Here is a 22228-nt window from a genome sequence, read left to right as displayed (position 1 = left end):
GGAGCTGCGGAGGGCCGCCTCCCACCTGGCCGAAGCAGTATCGTATTATCGAAAAAAGTGCACTTTATGGCGCGAGGATGTGAACGTCATACGCAACTTTCGTTAGCGTATTCATCCGGGGTCGAGCGACGATTGAATATAGCTTGCTGAATCACAGGAATACAAATGTAATGTTTATTAGACTGCTATCAAAGCGGAGCGAACACTTCAGCCACAGACGTTGACCTGACATGACGCCTGCATCGTAGGAGTACATATGTAGCGCTTATTGCTTTGTTATACAATTAGATAGCCAGCACCACAACCACAATTGACGTTGCACCGTCATTACGCTTGCATAGGGCGTTTTTCCAAAGCAGTTTCCAGACCTGGCGGGGATCTGTGGAAGTATAGCTGACTGCCACGCAGCATGCTTGGGTTCGATTCCTGCTGGGATCCTGATTTTTAAATGCGAAGCATTTCTTAGCGAACCTCAGGCACTTCGGCCTTTTCTATCTATCTATCTATCTATCTATCTATCTATCTATCTATCTATCTATCTATCTATCTATCTATCTATCTATCTATCTATCTATCTATCTATCTATCTATCTATCTATCTATCTATCTATCTATCTATCTATCTATCTATCTATCTATCTATCTATCTATCTATCTATCTATCTATCTATCTATCTATCTATCTATCTATCTATCTATCTATCTATCTATCTATCTATCTATCTATCTATCTATCTATCTATCTATCTATCTATCTATCTATCTATCTATCTATCTATCTATCTATCTATGTCTGGGCGCTCTCCTGGTCGTCTCCATAATTTGTAATTTACCCAAACTGGCACAACAGGGGATCAGTGTATGATGAACACGATTCACTGGTAATGAAATGAATAACGCAAAATACCTGTCGCGTACGTCATGAAACCCTTTCTCTCAGTCATGTGTGGCACATATATCCGCATATCAGAGTTCATGTTATGCGGGTATGTGCCACAGGTGATACATAGTCTCAACGAACACAGTAACGGCGAACACACACATTGACATGCAAGGAAAGTGATAATAATATTAATCGTTGGGATTTTTTATGTCCCGCAACCACGATATGTTTATGAGAGACGCCATAGAAAAGGGCTCCGGAAATTTTGACGATCTGGTATTCTTTAACGTGCACCGAGATCGCACAATACACGGGCATCTAGCATTTTGCCTCCATCGAAATGCGACCGCCGCAGTCGGGATCGAACCCGCGACCTTCAGGTGAGCAGCCGAGCACCGTAACCGCTACATCATCGCGGCCGACGCAAGGAAAGTGAGGGAGCTGAAGACAGAACACCCCTGGAATACGCTCAACTACCATTCACTCGTCCACGTGGTCCGCAACGTGGACTACGTGGATTACAGGAAAACCGGGGTGAATGCTTTCCTACAATAAATCTGCTGAGAGAACCAGGCCTCTCATCATTACCGGTGACTTCAACATTGACTTATCAAGAACCAACAACATCTGGTCCCTATATTGCATGAACGACGGCTTGGATGTGGACAGGGCATCAAAAGACCTCGTTGCCACGTCCAGGACAGGAGGCATCATAGATCATTTCATCGTAAGAGGCATCCAGGATTTCCACCAGCTGCACTATACCTCGCACTTCACTACACTTAGACCCCTTGTAGCCGCGATCACGAACGGATCCGATAACAAGTACGGTCCGGCTGCTGGTGCTCACTGATCATGGTGATGATGACCTCGTTAAAGAACTGTCAAGGACTCCTACACATACACACAGGTTCGTGAAACGTGCGTGCGTTCTCCGTCATAACGGACAAGTATAAGCATAACAACTGTAACGCTACTGTAACAACTGTGACTGTAACGTACGTGCAGTGCGCTCTGCGCGTGCCACTCGGCTGCGTACCATACATCTAGGGAAACTTTCCTAAATGATGCTAGGTTGCAAGTAACACCTGTCCTGTGCATCTGTGTTCCTTCTTTGTCCTGTTCGGATTCGCGCTATCCAGTATTGAAGAATACAAGCACTGCATATCAGCTTACCGCGTCTGGTGTTGGTAACACCCATGTTGCTGTTGGCATCGTGACGCAACTGTAAACAACTGGTTATGTAATACATATGTGACTCTTCAACATATGAGTGTGCGTATACCACTTCCACATTTCTCTAGCGTCATTCCGTAACGTTTCTCTCGATGTGAAAAAATTACGCCACAGTCACCATCCCGCGCATGCTTCGCATAGCATCGATTCTTACGGTACGCGGGATCTGCCGAATTTTATTCTTTGCATTCGTCGGGTCAAAGCTGGACAGACAGACAGACAATGAACTTTATTTGATCCTGAGGAGCTTTCGCGGGAACCCCTATCGGGGACCCGCGGAAGCCGCTGGCCGCGTCCAAGTCGGGGCTGGGACACCGTGATGTTCCGCCCTTTCTTGGGCCCTCTGGATTGCCTGGATTTGTGCCTGGAGCGATGGGCTCCGGAGTGCCTCTTCCCAGTCGGCTTCACTGGATAGAGGGCCGTTAGGAAACACGGGGCATTGCCAAAGCATGTGCGCTAAGGAACAATAACACTCATTACAGTCCGGACAGCTTGAGTCAACGTCTGTGGAAATACGACTGAGAAAGCCGCGCGAGGGGAACGAGCCCGTCTGGAGCATTCTAAGTGTAATTGACTGAGACCTATCTAACTTCGGGTGAGGAAGAGGATAGGCCCTTCTACTAAGCCGATAGTAAGAGGTAATTTCATGAAACGTAAGGAGCGGATCGTTATGCTGGATTTCATCCTGACCCCATAAAGCCTCCATGCCGCCGCGGCGCGTTAGATCTCGCGCTCGGTCATGGGCAAGCTCGTTGAGGTTAGGTACGTGCTGATGAACGTCCGCACCCATATGGGCGGGAAACCAAGAGATGAAGTGAGTGCCAGGGTCTGTTCTTTCTTCTAGAATGGAGGCAGCATCTCGCGCTAGGTTACCCGATTCAAAAGCTTTGATGGCCGCTCGTGAGTCTGTGAACACGTTGGTGCGCGAGCGGTCGGTCATGGCCAGGGCTATGGCGACCTGTTCTGCAACTGCGCTCGTAGCTAACCTGACCGAGGCTGAGGAGCGTAATTCCCCGTTGCCGTCAATGACTGCCAGCGCGAATGTGCTAGACTTGCCGTACTGAGCCGCATCGACAAAGACAGTCGATTCTCGATTCTCGGCGGCGTTCTGTAATATCGCCCGTGCTCGGGCTTTTCGCCTCCCTACATTGTATTGCGGGTGCATATTCCGAGGGCTGACCACAAAGGTTTCCCGGACCTCCCTGGATAAGGTGATTTCCCGTTAAGCAAGCATTCTGGGATCCATGCCAGCCTCGTCTAGGATGCGTTTCCCTGCCCTGGTTGACGACAGCCTGACCACCTGGGCGGGGACCTGCGCTTCGATCACTTCATCAATGTCGTTGTGCATGCCGAGTTGTCTTAATTTGTCAGAGCATGTGGTTACTGGTAACCCCAGTACCTTTTTGATGCTCTTACGGATGAGAGCGTTTAGCTTATTTTTTCCGTTCTAGTCCAGTTAAGGGCCGATGCTACATAGTTAATGTGGCTCATTAGGAAGGCATGATGGATCCGAACGCGAGAGGATGTAACGTCAAAGCTGGAGGTGTCGGTTTTTACCAGTCTGTAGTCGCCGTTCCTTGGCAGATATAAACTACCAATCACCTGTGGCGCGTACCCGTATACGACGGCCCATAGTAAACGGTATGTGCCATACCTGTCTGGACGAAAGGGTTTGACGACGTACGCGACATGATTTTCATGTTATTCATGTCATGACCAGACAGTCATATTCGTCAAGTCCTCTTACCCTCCCATGCTAATTTTGGTCTGCACCAAGTTAAGGAGGCGATCATGAGAGCACCCAGACGTAGGCGGCTAGATAGATAGATAGATAGATAGATAGATAGATAGATAGATAGATAGATAGATAGATAGATAGATAGATAGATAGAGAGAGAGAGAGAAAGCTCCTTAATGAAAAACAGATAGATACGTAAATAGACAGATAGACACGTAGATATAAACGTTCAAAGTGCCATAGGTTCGCTAAGAAATGCTTCGCATTTAATATCTGCTTGAATTTTACATACGACCGTGCAGAATTGCTATGATGCTTTCGCACAGGGAGCACGAGCGCGTAAGTAGAAGAGTCAATAAAGCGACAATATTTCGGCAATATCAAATGTTTATGGTATGAAACGCGTTCCTCCATGCATGAACACAGAAAAAACAACTTTAACGACAAGCTTGGGCTCATTGCGTCACTACGCTGCACGGCGTACCCTATGTCTCCCTTGAATAATTTCAACGAATATTTCCACTCTTGCTGCCAGCTAAGTGCAACAAACATTAATGCAGAAAGTAATTTAGACGCATGAATAATAGATAAAATCCTTTCATTTTGCGTGTTTACTAACAGGGTTTGGAGGTGGTACTGGACTTTATACAGCGCAAGTTGCAACTGAGACAGTGTCTTCATGTAAGTGCACCTGCTGCATTTATATGGATTACAATTGTATATTTTTTGAAGACAGCACGTTTGATTTAAGCATGACAACTAGCGTATAATTACTTGACAACGTGGGTGCTCCTTACATGTACAGGCAATCGTCAATAGTTCTAAAGAACTTCAGTGCTCGTGTGAAAACTTGAACAAGAGTAGGAAGGTATCATGCCAATTAATATAGACTGATCCTTGAGATAGCTATGTTGCAAAGTCAGCTTACACCAGAGTTGTCGTGGTGAGAAATAGACTGATGCGTAAGGCAAAGTGATGAATGATCGCATGGATCATGTGTTTCCCGTAAGAATGTTTGCCGGGCACTGCTGACTTCCCAATGTCGTCCAGAAAAAAATGAAAAAGACCAGTTTTATAGGGTGTAGTTAGCAGCTTCATGAAAGTTTCTCTTTCCATAGACGCGTAAATATAGGTTGGATCTGCATTATTCTTTTTATTCTTACTACTTGTCACCACAGCAGGTGCAATAGACCCGCGTTATGCGTATTTCAGTGGGCACTACTGGAAGCAGTATCGCATCGACGGTATTGCAAAATCGAGGAGCTAAAAATGAAGCTGCGGGTGAGTACACCGACCGTTATGTTGCGGAAGCTAACTATGCAGCGATTCCCAGTCTTATATGAAACAATTTTTCTGAATAGTTAGTAACCCTCATATACGTACGCTCTCTATTTAGGCTGTGCTTCAACTTAACCGGCGCAGAAGTAAAACTGCTGTTTTATGCTGATTAAACCGAGTACACGCAGTGCCAGTACGGCCAGCGTACTAGGTATAAACGTCTCTACACACACATGGATCAGTGCATTGCTGATGATTTACGACAGATGTGCCCTGGTTAGAACGATACGCGATAGTGATGTCTAAATTAGGCCAATCAGTGAAAAGTGGAATTATTGTAAACAATAATTTATCTTGCGGGACATTCTATTAAATTACGGTATGAAGCTGAAAAAATTTCTTAGTGCACATCGCAGGTCACAGTGTACTTGAGCTTCGCGCATTTTTTATGCATTCACAGATTTGTTTAGCTATTTAAAGTGGTTGTTAATATGAAGAGCAAAAAAGTCCACAAAATAAAACAAAACAACGCGTGTACTTGAGAAGACACAATTCGCAAGCATTTTTGGAATCAATAGCAAAGTAAATTGCTGTTCCGGTTGTATCAGAGGTCCGGATATTTGCCTGGAGACTGGAATGTATACAGGAGCAACACCATCAGCATCAACAAAAAAGTAGAAGGCAGGACCACAGGAGAAAACCAGTTGTGGTGTCATGGTCACATCAACGGCCCCCTGTCACATAAATTGGCATTGCGTATATCATAAGGAACCGTTTTATATCAATCAATACCCCGCCTATATATGCTCCTAGGTGAAGCCGATCAGCAGAACGAAGAGGAAAAGTCCGAAAGTACGCAGTGAACGGCCTGAACAGGTATGCATTTTTTGTCGTCCCCGTGCTATTCCTTAACTTCTCACCACCTGAAGAGACAGGCACAGACAAGGAAAGTCGATGACGATTGGGGACATGAGGCAGTATTTCCACATCTACATTTGTTCGTAGAAATGCAGCTCGACTTAAATGAACACAGGAGAGACACAGCTAGACACAGATGGCGCTCGTCTTTGTCTATCTGTGTCTCCTGTCTGCGTGTTAATTCGCGCGGCACTTTCTTTGAATTTGAACCAGCTCGCGCACGTCAATGTGCTACATTTGCTGTACACAGTCTGAGGCAATAAGCACAGCGTCATTTGTTGACTGACTCCGCCGTCGTTTCCGTTACCTTAGAATATTTTTATTGCTTGTGCTCGAAAAACGTAAGACAGTTCAATGATTTCTACTTCAAAGGAAATGATAGGAAGGTCCCATTGTTAATAGCTGCTGTAGGGTTAAAGTGACATTTTTTGCGGAGCCAGGTTGCAGAAATGCCTGGTCACTACTATGTGAAAGCATAACGCCTTTACTCTCGGCATGCTTTCATCCCCCATCTCGTGTGTTGCCAAGAAATATGTCTCTGTTTCACACACATTAAAAGCACCCCATGAAAGTGCTGCACCAATTGTCTTCCACTTGTTCAGGACACAGCAGATTAAATACAACAGAAAAAAATATTAGCGTTATCAAACGAATCGCAAAATTATGATACAGCGTAGCCTTAGAAGTACAAGTCAGCCATTTATTATGTGTACTACAGTGCAATATAATTGAAAACGTACTATCGTGAGCAATATGAGGTGGAACATCGAATTCATGTTTATTCAAGGATTACTTGCAATATACTCGTATGAACGTGACATACTGAATTGCCAGTGATACATTTCTGCTTGAGCATTTAGTGTCATGAAAACTTTTACGCTTGCCAACTGTGTTTCGCTGCTGCGACATTGAAAATGTAATTTCACAGTTGCAGCTCATATTGTTCATGACAAGACACTCGATTGTGAATTGAAAGTGAGCGGGCTTTACATCCGAAAACGAGGACCCACAGAGCTCCCTCTCAGTGGTATTTTGCGTTTTCAACGGTGGTTCAATGTGTCCTTAATCTTACGTAGTTGTAGGTTCATTGACATGTAAATTTTGGCTTGTTAGTCTCGCACAACAGGTGAACCACGACACAATGTCGACAACGGACGACCAGAAAAACGAAAAATAAAAAAGAAACAGCGGCACAGTGTATGTTTAAATATTAGATATCAGTCAGGCATAAAAAGCATACCGGATAGCCGTGATCGAGAGAAAGCCAACTACATCAAGCATAGAACGCTGAGCTCCAAAGTAAGAAGTTTTATGATGATTCAGAGCGACGAGCCTTACTGCACGCTCGAACCAATACAAGGATTCACTATCCGTATGCGGTGTCACAGCAGAAAATTTGCCGATGACGACTATTTGTCTGTAGCATATGCCAATGGTGTAAAAAGTACTCACTGCGTTTCCTTATTATATCAAACCATCTATGCAAGGGTAAAAAAGGATTTAATTGGTCTGCATAAGGTCCCGATGCTTAAAAATATTGAAATCAAGCCATCTATGCAAGGGTAAACAAGGATGTAATTGGTCTACCTAAGGTCCCGATGCTTAAAAATATTGAAATCAAACCATCTATGCAAGGGTAAACAAGGATTTAATTGGTCTTTCTAAGGTCCCGATGCTTAAAAATATTGAAATCAAACCATTTATGCAAGGGTAAACAAGGATTTAATTGGTCTGCCTAAGGTCCCGATGCTTAAAAATATTGAAATCAAACCATCCATGCCAGGGTAAACAAGGATTTAATTGGTCTGCCTAAGGTCCCGATGCTTAAAAATATTGAAATCAAAATCCATGCAAGGGTAAACAAGGATTTAATTGGTCTGCCTAAGGTCCCGATGCTTGAAAATATTGAAATCAAGCCATCTATGCAAGGGTAAACAGGGATGTAATTGGTCTACCTAAGGTCCCAATGCTTAAAAATATTGAAATCAAACCATCTATGCAAGGGTAAAAAAGGATTTAATTGGCCTTCCTAAGGATCCGATGCTTAAAAATATTGAAATCAAACCATCTATGCAAGCGTAAACAAGGATGTAATTGGTCTACCTAAGGTCCCGATGCTTAAAAATATTGAAATCAAACCATTTATGCTAGGGTAAACAAGGGTGTAATTGGTCTGCCTAAGGTCCCGATGCTTAAAAATATTGAAATCAAACCATCTATGCAAGCGTAAACAAGGATGTAATTGGTCTACCTAAGGTCCCGATGCTTAAAAATATTGAAATCAAACCATCTATGCTAGGGTAAACAAGGGTGTAATTGGTCTGCCTAAGGTCCCGATGCGTAAAAATATTGAAATCAAAATATGCAAGGGTAAACAAGGATATTGGTCTAAATCAAAATATTGAAATCCATCTATGGAAGCGTAAAAATATTGAAATCAAGGAAACAAGGATGTAATTGGTCTACCTAAGGTCCCGATGCTTATATTGAAATCAAAATTAAAAAGTATGATGCTTAAAAATATTGAAATCAAACCATCTATGCTAGGGTAAACAAGGGTGCAATCGGTCTGCCTAAGGTACCGATGCTTAAAAATATTGAAATCAAACCATCTATGCAAGCGTAAACAATGATGTAATTGGTCTACCTAAGGTACCGACGCTTAAAAGTGTTGAAATCAAACCATCTATGCTAGGGTAAACAAGGGTGTAATTGGTCTGCCTAAGGTCCCGATGCCTAAAAATATTGAAATCAAACCATCTATGGAAGCGTAAACAAGGATGTAATTGGTCTACCTAAGGTACGATGCTTAAAAATATTGAAATCAAACCATCTATGCTAGGGTAAACAAGGGTGTAATTGGTCTGCCTGAGGTACCGATGCTTAAAAATATTGAAATCAAACCATCTATGCAAGCGTAAACAAGGATGTAATTGGTCCACCTAATGTCCCGATGCTTAAAAAAAACACCGCATCTCCACGAAGTGGATGATGATGAGCGGGCGAAGCACGTGGGGATCGTTCAGTGTTACCGTAAATCACCCGTGACTGTCGTGTGCTTTTCACTGCAGCCTGCATTGTGCTGTCACATGCTTGATTGATGGGCACTTAATTTTGGTGTTGTTACGGTGTTTTGTGATTTTATTTTTGTGCTTGTTCTCCTTTTGTTACCCCTTAGATGTTTTCTTTTTAGTGTTTTGTCATTTTATTTTTGTGTTTGTTCACCTTTTGTTAACCTTTTTTTCACAGATGCTTTCGGTTTCGATTGTGCACGGTGCTGTTAACTTTTTTTCGTAGATGTTTTCGGTCTAGATTGTACATGGTAGTGTCGGTTTCGGTTTCGTGTACCGTGACGGCCAGACGCGAATGGATGGACAAGCCTCGGCCAACAAGGGGAAGACTTCTCCTTGGCGCGAGCGCGCACTCACTTATCATCATCAAGGTGCTCGAAGAGCAAGAGTAGAGTGACCTAGAATAGGGGGAGTGTCCAAAGCGCCGCGCGAATACATGGGAGGAGCGAGGGGCCTTTTGCGGTGAACTCCCGCGCCGCGGCGCTGCCGTGCCGGACCCGTGGGCTTTCTCCGCGGCGGAAGCCGCGTCAAAGTGGCGAGCGTCTGCTACGCGCGTGATATTTTGGCCGCTATTTGCTAAAATTGTGGAAATTTGGGCAACATTTAATACTGCGTCACTGAAACATAATACTGCAGCGACTCATCACACAGAGAACGTGTTTGTGTGTTGTGAAACGGGGTTTTTGTATGTATCTTTGCAGCTGGTTTGTCAGCGCATTGGTCCACACTTCCGCGGCTGTTTGAGGAACGCATCCTGCGCGCACTTCATCGTGAGAAAAGGCGCTTAGCTTACTTTCGTGTGGAATGACGAACGTAAGCTTGCTGCAGGAGAGAATAAACTGGAGATAACCAGGAGAACGTAGCACATATGCACGTAGTAACTAGCTCATGCAGGGTAACGCGTTTGCACCCTTCATATCCTATCTTTTATTTCGTGCATTCGATTTGTTTACAAGGCTGCCTCCGGCGCTCTGCTGTTTCAAGCCATTTCATGCGAAGCCGAATGTGTCAGTCGGCGTGGCTGCGGTACCAAAGTAAAAAAATCACAGCATATCCACGGAGTGAATGATGATGAGTGGGCGAAGCTGCGGAGGTTCATCGGTAAACCGTGAATCTTCCGTGAATTCTGCCCAGTACATCATCACCGACGTGAGATCGGGCGCGTTTATACTAAAGGTTCGATGAGTTATGACGACTTGCAGCTCACTTTAATTTTACATGTACGCTGTGAATTTTCATTGTTTAGAAAACCATTGCTTTAGAAAACACCTTGCGTCTTTCGTTAAGCAGCTGGCGTCTTTTTCGTTTTGCTTTAGAAACATCTGGCGTTCTTTCGTTTTGTTTTTACAAAACATCTGGCGTCTTTCGTTGGTTTATTTCATCAATCAACGGCGTTTTGAACAAAATTTTTATTGTTTAATCACGCACAGGAGAAATCTCACCAGGCACTACCTTGGAGGTAAACAATGGCTGCTAATGGGAATGAGAGACAGAAGAAGTCGGCTTTTAGCTAACACTTACACTTCTACAGAGACAGAAGAATTCGGCTTTTAGTTAACGCGCACGCTGCGAATTTTTTATTGTTCAACAACGCACAGGAGAAATCTCCCACCGGCACCACCTTGGAGGTCAAAGGGTAAGACTTGTTACTCACTACTACGAGCACGACGAGGGACGAACGGGTGCCGCCTTAAGGAGCTTCGCCCCTAAAAGTTATGCCTAACTCGCGTCTCGTCACTTGGTATAGGCACCGTACAGTCGAGTTTTCCAGTGCGACTGCAGCGCCATAACACGAAGCCTAGCGGATAAAACAGGCAATAATGAGACGGGGTCAGTCAAACTGGAACGCGATGCGCGCGTCTCACTCTCTGCACGAGTGGGCGGATGGTACACGGGGGACGCGTGCGCGCGTCTGTCTTCTTTGTGCCCCTGACGGCCATTGTCACCGAACTTGGGACGGGCCAGTGTGAGCAACGCAGCGCCCTCTGGTCAGTGGACGGTGCCTATACACGAAAATTGGCACGGACGGGCACGAATGTAAGTATGCCTAACACGACCGATAGGTCATGGCATCACTAACTCGACATGCTTGCCATTTGCGTAACGACTAACAATAATAATATGGCGTATGGCGCAAACCCGCTTTCAGCCAGAAATAATTCTGACGATCTGTGATCTGACGATTTGTTTTCGTCAGGTTATAAAAAACGTGGTGGTCACCAATATCGATGTCAACATGTTAGACGTAACCATACATATTGAAGACTGACCGCGTAGGTGAAATGAATGCGAAAAAATTGCATAAAAAAAAAACATGGTCCCTTATGCATTCGCCGGAGATGACTCGAAAACGAAAGCCATCTTTTTCGTCAGTCGATGCATTGATCCTCCCTCGCTCCTCTCCGAAAGCTTTCTGCACATAACGTGGTTTCGGACTGTCCACGTGCAGGATCGAAGGCATTGCAAGTTTTCTGCACCTCACCTGCTTTTACATTGCCTACATCGGGGGCCGATCACGGAGGCAATGGAAAGCGACCATGTCATGTGATGGCGTCATCATATGACGTCACGTTGAATGACGTCATAGTGACGTCACAAGTTTTGTCGACGTCATCGCGTGATGATTTTGTGCATCACTGTGTTGGCTACGCGGGACGCCGACGGTCAATTTTCGTGTTTGATGAGGCATCTAAGGCTTTAGCGCTTAAAAAAAAGACAAACCAAAGAAAATGACACGATAACAGTGCAGCATCGTGTATGCCTCACTTCATGTTACGAGCGATCGCCCGAAAACAAACGTGATTCTCAGTTAGAGCAGCTGATTGCGCGCGTCTGCGGGACAAAAGAGGCTTGCTTTACCCGTCTGGTCATCTCTTCATATTTATTCAAGAGATGAGCAGACTCGCTATTTAAGTACTCCGGAGCTTCAGCACGAAATTGTGGTGGACGCTATATTGAGGTCATCAGGAATAAGCGGGAATTGCGGTCGGGTGCCCTGTTGGCGCGCACTCAACTGCCGCAAGAAACAATTGTATTTTATGTAACTATATACTCGTCCCCATCTTTTTCGTAAAGTCTCTGACCGGGCGAACGCTAATCTCAGAGAACCGTGAAAACATCTGAAGTTGAGAATGAGTTATTTGAAACTGTTTTCATTTCGTATGGTGAAGGCTTGAGGCAATGCACGCATCTCCCGCGAACGTTTCATACTGACGTTCAGCGATCCATGCAACATGCGATAATATATATATATATATATATATATATATATATATATATATATATATATATATATATATATATATATATATATATATTATATATATATATATATATATATATATATAATATATAGTTTACCGTATTATCGTTCAGGCAGCTTCTACAGCAAGAATAGGGGCATTTGCAACTTTGTTTCATGATATCTGGATATTTGTAAAGCATTTTTTATATTACGCCTTTTATGCAAAACTTGTGGAATAAGGTTAGTTTACCTGGCATTGCTTTTCTTTCAATGTTTGCGCACGGTGAGCCTTGTTGTACGCTACCTCAGAAACAAAAATAAGCCAACAGCATTGCGGTCGTATGACCGTCTCTACTCTTTTTTATCTTTTTTTTGTTTCCCCTGCGTCTTCCCGTGTGCTCCGTACATAATAAGAGCTTGTGGAGGCTAATGAATTGTCAACTAAAGCAAACCAGCGGCGACTATGAGTAAAAAGCCCGTGAAGTCACTGCGCGCAAGTATTTCATCTGACTGCGCGTGCAATTTACATTTTTTATTACTCTTAATTCGTGCATGCGTGATGCTATTGCCCGATTACTCGTGCGAATAGGGTTTTTTTTTTCCGTTCTTTGCTTGTGCGTGTCCGTTTTGCGCGTTTTTACACACGCACCAACGTTCTCGAACCCTGTGACCGGAACTATAGGCCACGCTGATGCCGCTTGACACATGATATTTGCATTCTGTTGTTGCCCCAGCACTAACACAACGCTTAAAGATGGATAAGCTTCATTCCGCACCGCATTACTAAAGTTAAGTAGACTTCAAGTGCCCTGTGTGGAAACGCGACGCAAAAGACTACAGCGCGTAGCAGACGCCCCTCGCTTTCCGCGCGCTTCCCGAGCGCGGAAAGCCCACGGGTCCGGCGCAGCAGCGGCGCGGCGCGGGAGTTCACGTCAAAAGGCCCACGCGGGAGCCGGCGCTTTGGACACTCCCCCTATTCTAGGTCACTCTAGCAAGAGAAAAGAGACTTCTCCTTGGCGCGAGCGCTGTCGGTTTCGGTTTCGTGTAGCGTGACGAACGCCGACAAGGCTAGGCCCTAAGGAGGTTTGCCCCTAAGATTGAAATTAAAAAGAAGAGTGCTGGTGGAAAATCTATAATGTAGGCGACGGCGGGATTCAAAGTACACAGACAGTTGAGCGAAAGCTGTCACGACATAGTCTAACAACAGTTTTTCTTTGTCCACATGACTTGAAACAGCATGCTAGCGCTAACACTTATTTGAGCAGCGGCCACCGAGTTGCCGCGGTCAGGCGAGTAAATTACATAAAACATTGCTTTATTCTATAGCGCCTTCTTTCACGTTTCAAATAGTGTTACAGAACAAGGCAGCTGGTATATAGGAGCCAAAGAAAAAGCACTTGCAAAGTCCTATGTGCATACTCAAATCTGCAGCGATAAAATATATTGCTGTTCTAGATAATATGTCTCCACTGTGCAATACATTTTACGTTGACCTGTAAGCTAGAACAAATATATATATATATGCCTTGCGACCTGTTGAGAACCTATTTTTCGAAGCATAAAGAAAAAAGGATGTGCTATGAGCACTGACTGTTTGATTTTCCTGAAGATTAAGAGAAGAAATAGTAGAGAAGGAAAGGCAGGGAGGTTAACCAGTATAGGACAACCGGTTTGCTACCCTACACATGGGGACAGGGTGGGGGAGATTTAAAGATGAAGAGGAAAGAGAGAGAGAGAGAGAGAAAGATAAAAAGATAGCACGACACAGCACACATCGAATCAGTCGGTCACTCTTGCGTGGTAGCATAGCACACATAGAAACAGTCGGTCACTCTTGCGTGGTAGTTGGTCACTCCTGCGTGGTACGCGACATTTCTGTCACAGGCGCTTGGCCAAGTTCGTCGCTCTCAAAAACCTCAGCAGTGCCTTCGTCGCCTTCAGTTGTGATGTCTTCTGTTGACAACATGCAAGTATTGTTTGAACAGACATTGGTCTACTATCAAGGCGCGCTAGAACGGACGCCAATGACTGTCTCTGAGCATTATATACCGGACAGTCGCACAGGACGTTCTACATTCTACATAACTACATTCTACATAACTAGTATATTAAAAAAAACCAATTATTAAAAAAATTTCACCATCTCCCACTAAAAGGAACCATGTGGGGATGCGAAGGAGCGCATGGGTCGATTTAAAGTTCCGTTCATCACGGGCACCTTGTCCGATGTTAACGCGTCCTTGCATGTGGAGCACACCATGAATTCACTGCAGTTGCTGTTGCTGTTACTCGTTCCGAACACTTGTTGGAGCACGCCACGCGGGTTCATCGCGCGTCTGCAGAATCTCGTTCCCCGACGCCATCACGTGATTGCTGAGAGAGTGTAAGGGGGAGAGACCACAGCGTCTTATCCAGCCCCTTACACAGGCCCGAACGCGCTAGCGCGTGCCAGCACACGTGGTTTTGTCTGCAGTTACGCCAAGCTAGGACAGCATACGGCAACCCGGGCCCCTAAAGTGCTCTGCAAGTATCATCATCAAGGCGGTCGAAGAACAAGACGAAGAAGACTTCTCCTTGGCGCGAGCTCCGCGCTGCGAACGTATCATCGTCAAGGCGGTCGAAGAACAAGACGAAGAAGACTTCTCCTTGGCGCGAGCGCGCGCTCAATGTGTTACAGATGGCTATGGTAGGTTTTAGAAAGCGGACTGTCGCCAACAGAACTACGGACAAAGACCAGCACAAAAGCTGCTTCGCATCTAAAAATAATAATGATTTTTGTAATTGCTACACAGCATCTGCCACAGCCATTTGTGTTTCTTCATCAAAAATTAGCGTTGATGTGTGATTTTCTGCTATGAACTTGAACCGCCCGTAATTACTATATAGCCTCGAAGTGATTCTTATAAAAAAGGAGAGGAAGAGAAAAGTGCAGGGCTATAACTGTCTCTCAAAATGAGGTCACTTCAATGGCCCTGCACGGGGGGAAGGGGAGGGGGATGAAAGAGAGAGGTAGGGGAGAAGAGAGGGAGAATCAGTCACATGTGTTCAACGTGTATCTTGTATCTTGAGACACACGACACTGCGTACTATTTATCTGAAATACAGACACTGAAACAACACCTTCCGATGGTATCATGAATTTCATGAGACAGATACACCATACCCAAAGAGTATCTAAGATAGCATTTAAGAGAGATCTATCTTCGATGCTTCCAAACCGTGCTTTCAGGGGACGAATGGATGTAAGTATTCGCTCGAAATATTTGTATCGCTACAGCAAGAAGTTCTGACGTCGACAATGTGTACCAGGGCATACGACAAACACGTTCGTGTACCTGTCGAAATGTTTTTTGGATGTGTATTGATAGAACGGTGTTTACGGCATTCCAGGTACATAATGAGCCGGTGATTTTAACGCAGTAGCGTGAGCTCGTTTTGCAGACATTCCGGTGTTGGCGTCGGTGTCGGCGTCGTTGGATGTGAGCGAAAAATCGGCGTCGTGCGTGAGCGAAAATTGGAGATAGATGCAAATAAATAAATAATAAAGATCATCGGTGCCAGTGAGAATCGAACCCAGGCTTTCTGCGTGGCGAGCAGGTGTTCTACCGCAAGGCCAGGCCTGTCGTTGAAGCCATTTCGGAAAATAACCCTATAAGAATGTCATCTAGTGCTAGGAGTCTCCTTAACCCGTGTAATGTTGCGCGGCAGAAGCGTAGAATCGCACCAAGCGTCAAAACATGTGGATAGTGCGACGAGTGGGTGGTTTAAAGTTACACCCAATTCAAGGCACTCAGGCATAATTACACATCATTATCAGCAACACCATCAACAAAGTGTGCAGCTGCGCAGATGCGCGTGTTTCCTTATGGACGCGTAGTGGGTACTCAGCCAATTCGCAAAAAGGTGAAATATGGCGCAGTGGGCACTTCGCAACTCTACTAGCAGTAGGCATTCTAGGATAGTTTGAAAAGGCAAATGTTACGCGCTCAGACGTTGCTTTGCTTTGTGGCACGGTTGAGAACTCCCCCGAGAAGCGAAACCTGGCTAGTGGTTGGGAAGGCGATGCGAACGGGGCAGGATTCTGGTATCGTGTTCAACTCTTGAAGGCGAAGCCCAAACGTCCTCCAAGTTTTCCTGTAAACTTGCTACTGTTAAGGTTTTCGTGTAACACCCCCTACAATATTCATTACCAGTTTTCTTCCTTATTCTCTGTGTAGTGTCCTTCATCCCATGCGCTTCGTATTTCCCGCTTTATCTCTTTCTTACTACCGTTGTACGGATGGTATAGAGAAACAGAATAATTTGTTTATATTATTTCTTTTTATGTACCTTTTCCCCCTCTGTTTTGAAATATTCTAATTCGATTCCACACCCCTATACATAGTAGCATGCCAGCGGTCATCTACATGCTTGCTAAAATCTGTTTTTCCAATAAACAGACTCTCTCACTCTCTCCCTGAGAAGCTATCCTGTATGTATCACTAACTTGGTCACAAAGCACTTGTTTAACCCAGAACCCTAACTGTACAGTTTCCCACTTGTGTAGTACCCGCTCGAGTTAGACAGCAACGAAGAAAGTGCTATACTATCTAATCTGCGAATGAAAATGACTGTGTGATGTGTACTAAGAGTAATTATTCTCGTGACTTTTCAGATTCGTAACACAGCCGGATCATGCCAACACATAAAGCGGATACTCTCCTGTTTACTAACATTTGCTAACACTAAAGACAAGCAAGATGTGGAGATTGAACCAACTGAGGATGATTATTGCTTCCCGCCATGCACTTCTAACTTCCGTGCTTCAACGAACTAACATATGGATATCTAACATATGGACCATACCTGGAGTCTAACAAAGAAACTCGAAAAGAATCTAAGGACTGCCCAGCGCGCAGTGGAAAGAGAAATGATAGGGGTAACCCTAAAACCTAGGAAGATAGCAGAGTGGATCAGAGAAGAGAGTGGGGTAGCCGATACCTTAGTAGATATTAGAAGAAAAAAAAAAGAACCTTGGGCAGGTCACGTCATCGCAATGAAAGCTAAATGAGGGACAGTTAGAACATATGAATGGATAGCAAGACATGGGGAATGCGGCCGTGGACGCAGAGGCTTAGGGGGAGCGACAAAATTAAGAAATTTGCGGGCATAAATGGAATCAGCTTGCACAGGACGGGGTGGGTTGGAAATCGTTGGGAGAGGCGTTCGTCCTACAGTGGACATAAGACAGGCTGATGATGACGATGGTGATGATGATGATGATTACCATCAAAGAAGATGCAAGCATACAGTTATAGGAACGACAGCAGTATGATATGGAGACAAGCATTCAAGATGGCGTCGCACTAGTGGCTCCGTCATACCTCCGACAAACAGCAGCAGTTTATATATATATATATATATATATATATATATATATATATATATATATATATATATATATATATATATATATATATATATATATATATATATATATATATATCGCAACATCTGTGTTTTATACGGTGCGCGCTTCTTGACAAGAATATGTGTTCCATTTTATTGGAACTGTTGGTGTTGCGTCGCTCACCCACCACGGTGGTCTAGGAGTTATGGTGCTTGACTGCTGACCCGAAGGTCGCGGTATAAAACACCGGCCGTGGTGCCCGCATTTTCGATGGAAGCAAAAATGCGGCGAAAATGTGATGCGATGCAAGCGAAAATGTGCCTTTCGTCCCGTCGTTCGTGCTGTTCTATTTTGCAAATGTCGCACTAACTTGCCCAGACAAAGGGTCTGCTAAGGAAAAATGCTTGAGGCTCGTGTACTTAGCTTTAGGTGCATGTTAAAGAGCACAAGGAGGTTGAAATTTCCGGAGCCCTTCACTACGGGCGTCTCTCATAACCATATCGTGGTTTTGGGACGTCCGCAGCAATTATTGTGATGGTGTCGCTCCTGAGGATTCTTGCCACATACATAATCGCTCGTGCTTTCGTAATGATACTAGCCTGCGTTAAGGAATAAAATATGCACAAGTTCATGCCCCCTCAGCTTTCTATGCAGTTTTTTGTTCACTAAGAAGCTTGAAGGTTTCCATGTATGGTCTTCGCGTGTGGGATCTTGAATTCTACATGTTCCGGAAATAAAATTGTCCCTTACTTGTCCCTTACTTATAATACTCGCAGGCACGCCTACTAGTAAGCGTGCCTGCGAGCATTATAAACCACCCGCAAGAGCTGTGTAGCATTGACAAACAATTCTTAGGCGCAATATGGCTCCATCATATCTGATTGAAGAAACCACGAAGCGTCTATTATGATGGCCAACACGTCAAATATACTACGGAAATGTTCTGACTACACAACTATGTACAAGAATTACACTAACTACATGTTACAGTTATTTATGTTACGGCACAACATCAAATGAGGAATCAACATTTGCCACGCTGGACGGCTCAGATTTGTTCGCTTTGGAAACTTGTAAATAATGCTTCATTTATTTTTTCAAACATTTATGCTTAAGGAAAAAGCAGTGTTATCAAGTTCTTTTCTTCGCCCGGATGATCGCCAACAGCTGGCAAACGACAACGCGCGCAATACGTTTACCTTTTATTTCAACACAAGTTGTTTTTTAAAACCTCTTGCACGCCAGGCATCACAATTGCTTTTCCTACTTGTTTTACGTATAAAAAACACACGCAATGGACTGTGCCCAGGGAAATGACTGAGAAGGGTGATAGCACTTCCATCGTGTTTTGAAATAGAAGAATCTGCATTAATACTGCGAAAAGAGCTGGTTGGTAGGTTTATTTCTTAGAAATTCTGCTGGGCTCGCATAAACGGGAACTAAGGAACAGGAACAAACAGGACTAACACTGTCTCGCAATTGAAATTTCGTTTGCAAGGACGGGAATGACGTTACAACCTCTTTCATTTCGTGCTTCGCTTCGCGCTTCGTTCTAGACGAGGATTCCGTGCGGGGTCCGAAAAGTCAGAATTTTAACGGAGAAAAATTGTTTCACCTTTGCGTGTGTTCCTGTTTACACCAACTGAGCAGACGAGATTTCATCAGACATTCTACAAAAACACTTGCAGTCTTTGCAAGAATACAAGACAACTCTATATTTATGGTGATCAATTATTATCTCTATAAAAAAGAAAGGCATTATGTATCATGTTTGCTATTTGACCTGGTCGCAGAAAGCAAGAAATATTTGTGCAGCACGATGAAAATGAAATTATTACATATGTTGCGCTCTAGAAACAGTGAGGAAACTGCTATTCTCTAAAAGTGGATTCTCTCAGCAGCCGTCCTGAATTGCGTATCCATGCACTAAGCATACCTGCCAAGAAGGCTATCTGAGAGTAAGAACCTGGAGTGAAGTAGCCAAGACAAGAGAAGAAGGAATGAGTCTCTACAGTAGCCGCCACAGTCTTTTACGTCACCCTCTTAGTCGACGAAATCGTCTTTAGATTTGGATCCAGTGATTATTCTTTAGAAAATTGCTATTTTACCGTTTTTTAAACAGAAGTTATTGCAATACACCAGCACTACTTCTGGGCATTACAACTACCTTAAAACGCGCGCTCACGCACAAGTTGCATGACGCGGAATACGTGGTATTGCTAATGTGCAAGGCTAGTGTCCTTGTGTGTTCCATAAGTCCTGTTCCAGGACTTATTACAAGCCCTATCAAAGACGTCCTTGATATTGCCACGCGCGCTTCTTTGTTCTTTTGTTATGAAGCACGCTCGTTGCGCGTGCAACCACTGACTTGCGTGAACCGTGCCCGAGTTTCTGGAAAGCTTCCGGATTATTTTAGAATCTTCTAATAAGCTTGAGCGCGCAACGAGAACAGTATATAGTCTAATCTGGAACTAACGCGGCCACCCCCGATAAGGCTGGAAGCTTCGATGAAACACGTATAAATGCCGAGGCACCTTACCGCAGATGAGATTACCGACGAGCGACGACAGTGCTTGCCGCTATAGGTGTAGTACAACGTGTATTGCTTTTATGTGCGTTAACATTTCATTTCCTGGGCACAAGTTCGCCCGAGAAAATAGTTTTATCTTGAACACGTTGACTGCTGCCTTCTTCAACTTCACGGCCACGTGGCAATATTCAGCGGGGCTGAAGCAGTAGAATTGACCTATTTAATAGTTTTACTAAAAAGCAAGGTGATTGAAGCCACCACGTTACGGACGCTTGAATTCGTAAGTTAACTGGAAGGCAAAGAGGTGCCCATCAGATATCGAACGAAAAATTTTCGTCGCGTGCCTTACGCAGCGACAAATGCTTGAGTCATTGTCTTGGAATAAGAAGTCGAACAAAGAGCGTCGATGAAGCCAACGTTTCAACAAACAAGGGGATTTGGCTTCGACATAAATTCTTACTTAACGGTTTCTTCGGAACCCGACGCCTATGAACCGGCCTGGTAGCCAGCACGTAAGGTTTGGCGTTGCTGAGCTCGAAGGTGCAGTTTTGATTCCCGGCCACGGCGGCGGCATTTCAATAGGGGCGAAGTGCAGAAAAAAGCAGTTTGCTTAGATTTAAGGGGGCCATTTAAAGAGCCCCAGTTGGCCAAAATTTACGCGGAGTCCTCCACTACGGACTGCCTCACAATGGTGTCGGGGTTTTGGCACGTAAAACCCCAGCAATTATCATTATGCATGCATTACCGAACATCAGTGTTTCCTTTTTGTTCCTTCTATGTTATCGCAACTTGAAACCCCTCTGCTTCACTTTCCCCTGTCCGTAAGGTTCGTGTTTATAATTTTCTGTTGTAACTGTTATAACCATCTACGACACCAGCAGCAGCATGAACGATACGCCCGGTGGTGGCGAAAAACAGCATTGTTGGTAGCGCCTAAGGTCCTTCATTTGGGGAGGCTGTATTTTTTCGATTCGAGTGATCGAGACTAATCGTTTCGAGTGAAAATCGAACCCAGGCCTTCTGCGTGACGAGCAGGCGTTCTACCGCAAGGCCGGGACTGTGATTGAAGCCATTTCGGAAAGTAACCCTATACGAATGTCATCTAGTGCGAGGAGTCTCCTTAACCCATGTAATGTTGCGCGGCAGAAGCGTAGAACCGCACCATGCGTCAAAACATGTGGATAGTGCGACGAGTGGGTGGTTTAAAGTTACACCCAATTCAAGGCACTCAGGCATAATTACCCATCATTATCAGCAACACCATCAACAAAGTGTGCAGCTGCGCAGGTGCGCGTGTTTCATTATGGACGCGTAGCGGGTATTTAGCCAATTCGCAAAAGGGTGAATTATGGCGTAGTGGGCACTTCGCAACTCTGCTAGCAGTAGGCATTCTAGGATAGTTTGAAACGGCCAATGTTCCCCTTTCAGACGTTGCTTTCCTTTGTGGCACGGTTGAGAACTCCACCGAGAAGCAAAACCTGGTTAGTGGGTGGGAAGGCGATGCGAACGGGGCAGGATTCTGGTATCGTGTTCAACTCTTGAAGGCGAAGCGGAAAGTCCTCCGAGTTTCCTTGTAAATTTGCTACTGTCTTGGTTTTCGTGTAACACCCCCTACAATATTCATTACCAGTTTTCTTCCTTATTCTCGGTGTAGTGTCCTTCATCCCATGCGCTTCGTATTTCCCGCTTTATCTCTTTCTTACTACCGTTGTACGGATGGTATAGAGAAACAGAATAATTTGTTTATATTTTTTCTTTTTATGTACTTTTCCCCCCTCTGTTTTGAAATATTCAAATTCGATTCCACACCTATATACATAGTAGCATGCCGGCGGTCATCTACATGCTTGCTAAAAACTGTTTTTCCAATAAAGAGACTCTCTCACTCTCTCCCTGAGAAGCTATCCTGTATGTATCACTAACTTGGTCACAAAGCACTTG

At 44.5% G+C, this 22228-nt stretch overlaps 1 protein-coding gene across 2 annotated transcripts in view; it reads left to right on the top strand.

Annotated features, from left to right (window-relative positions):
• LOC119374511 (uncharacterized) overlaps positions 1-22228 on the top strand; it is a 55960-nt gene that overhangs the window by 14714 nt on the left and 19018 nt on the right. Inside the window, exons 5-8 of one of the 2 annotated variants that reach the window (XM_037644642.2) lie at positions 4479-4538; positions 5070-5138; positions 5949-6011; positions 17023-17346. In XM_037644642.2, the coding sequence (XP_037500570.1) occupies positions 4479-4538; positions 5070-5138; positions 5949-5998 (179 nt within the window). In that variant the 3' untranslated portion in view covers positions 5999-6011; positions 17023-17346. Of the gene's footprint in view, positions 1-4478; positions 4539-5069; positions 5139-5948; positions 6012-17022; positions 17347-22228 lie in introns of those variants that run through there. The other variant, XM_049420430.1, reaches the window with a different exon arrangement.

The sequence above is a fragment of the Rhipicephalus sanguineus genome, chromosome 11 (genome assembly GCF_013339695.2).
Source record: "Rhipicephalus sanguineus isolate Rsan-2018 chromosome 11, BIME_Rsan_1.4, whole genome shotgun sequence".
NCBI classification, from domain to species: domain Eukaryota; kingdom Metazoa; phylum Arthropoda; class Arachnida; order Ixodida; family Ixodidae; genus Rhipicephalus; species Rhipicephalus sanguineus.
Note: the sequence above shows the minus strand (reverse complement) of the source record. Positions and strands in the feature narration are given on the sequence as shown.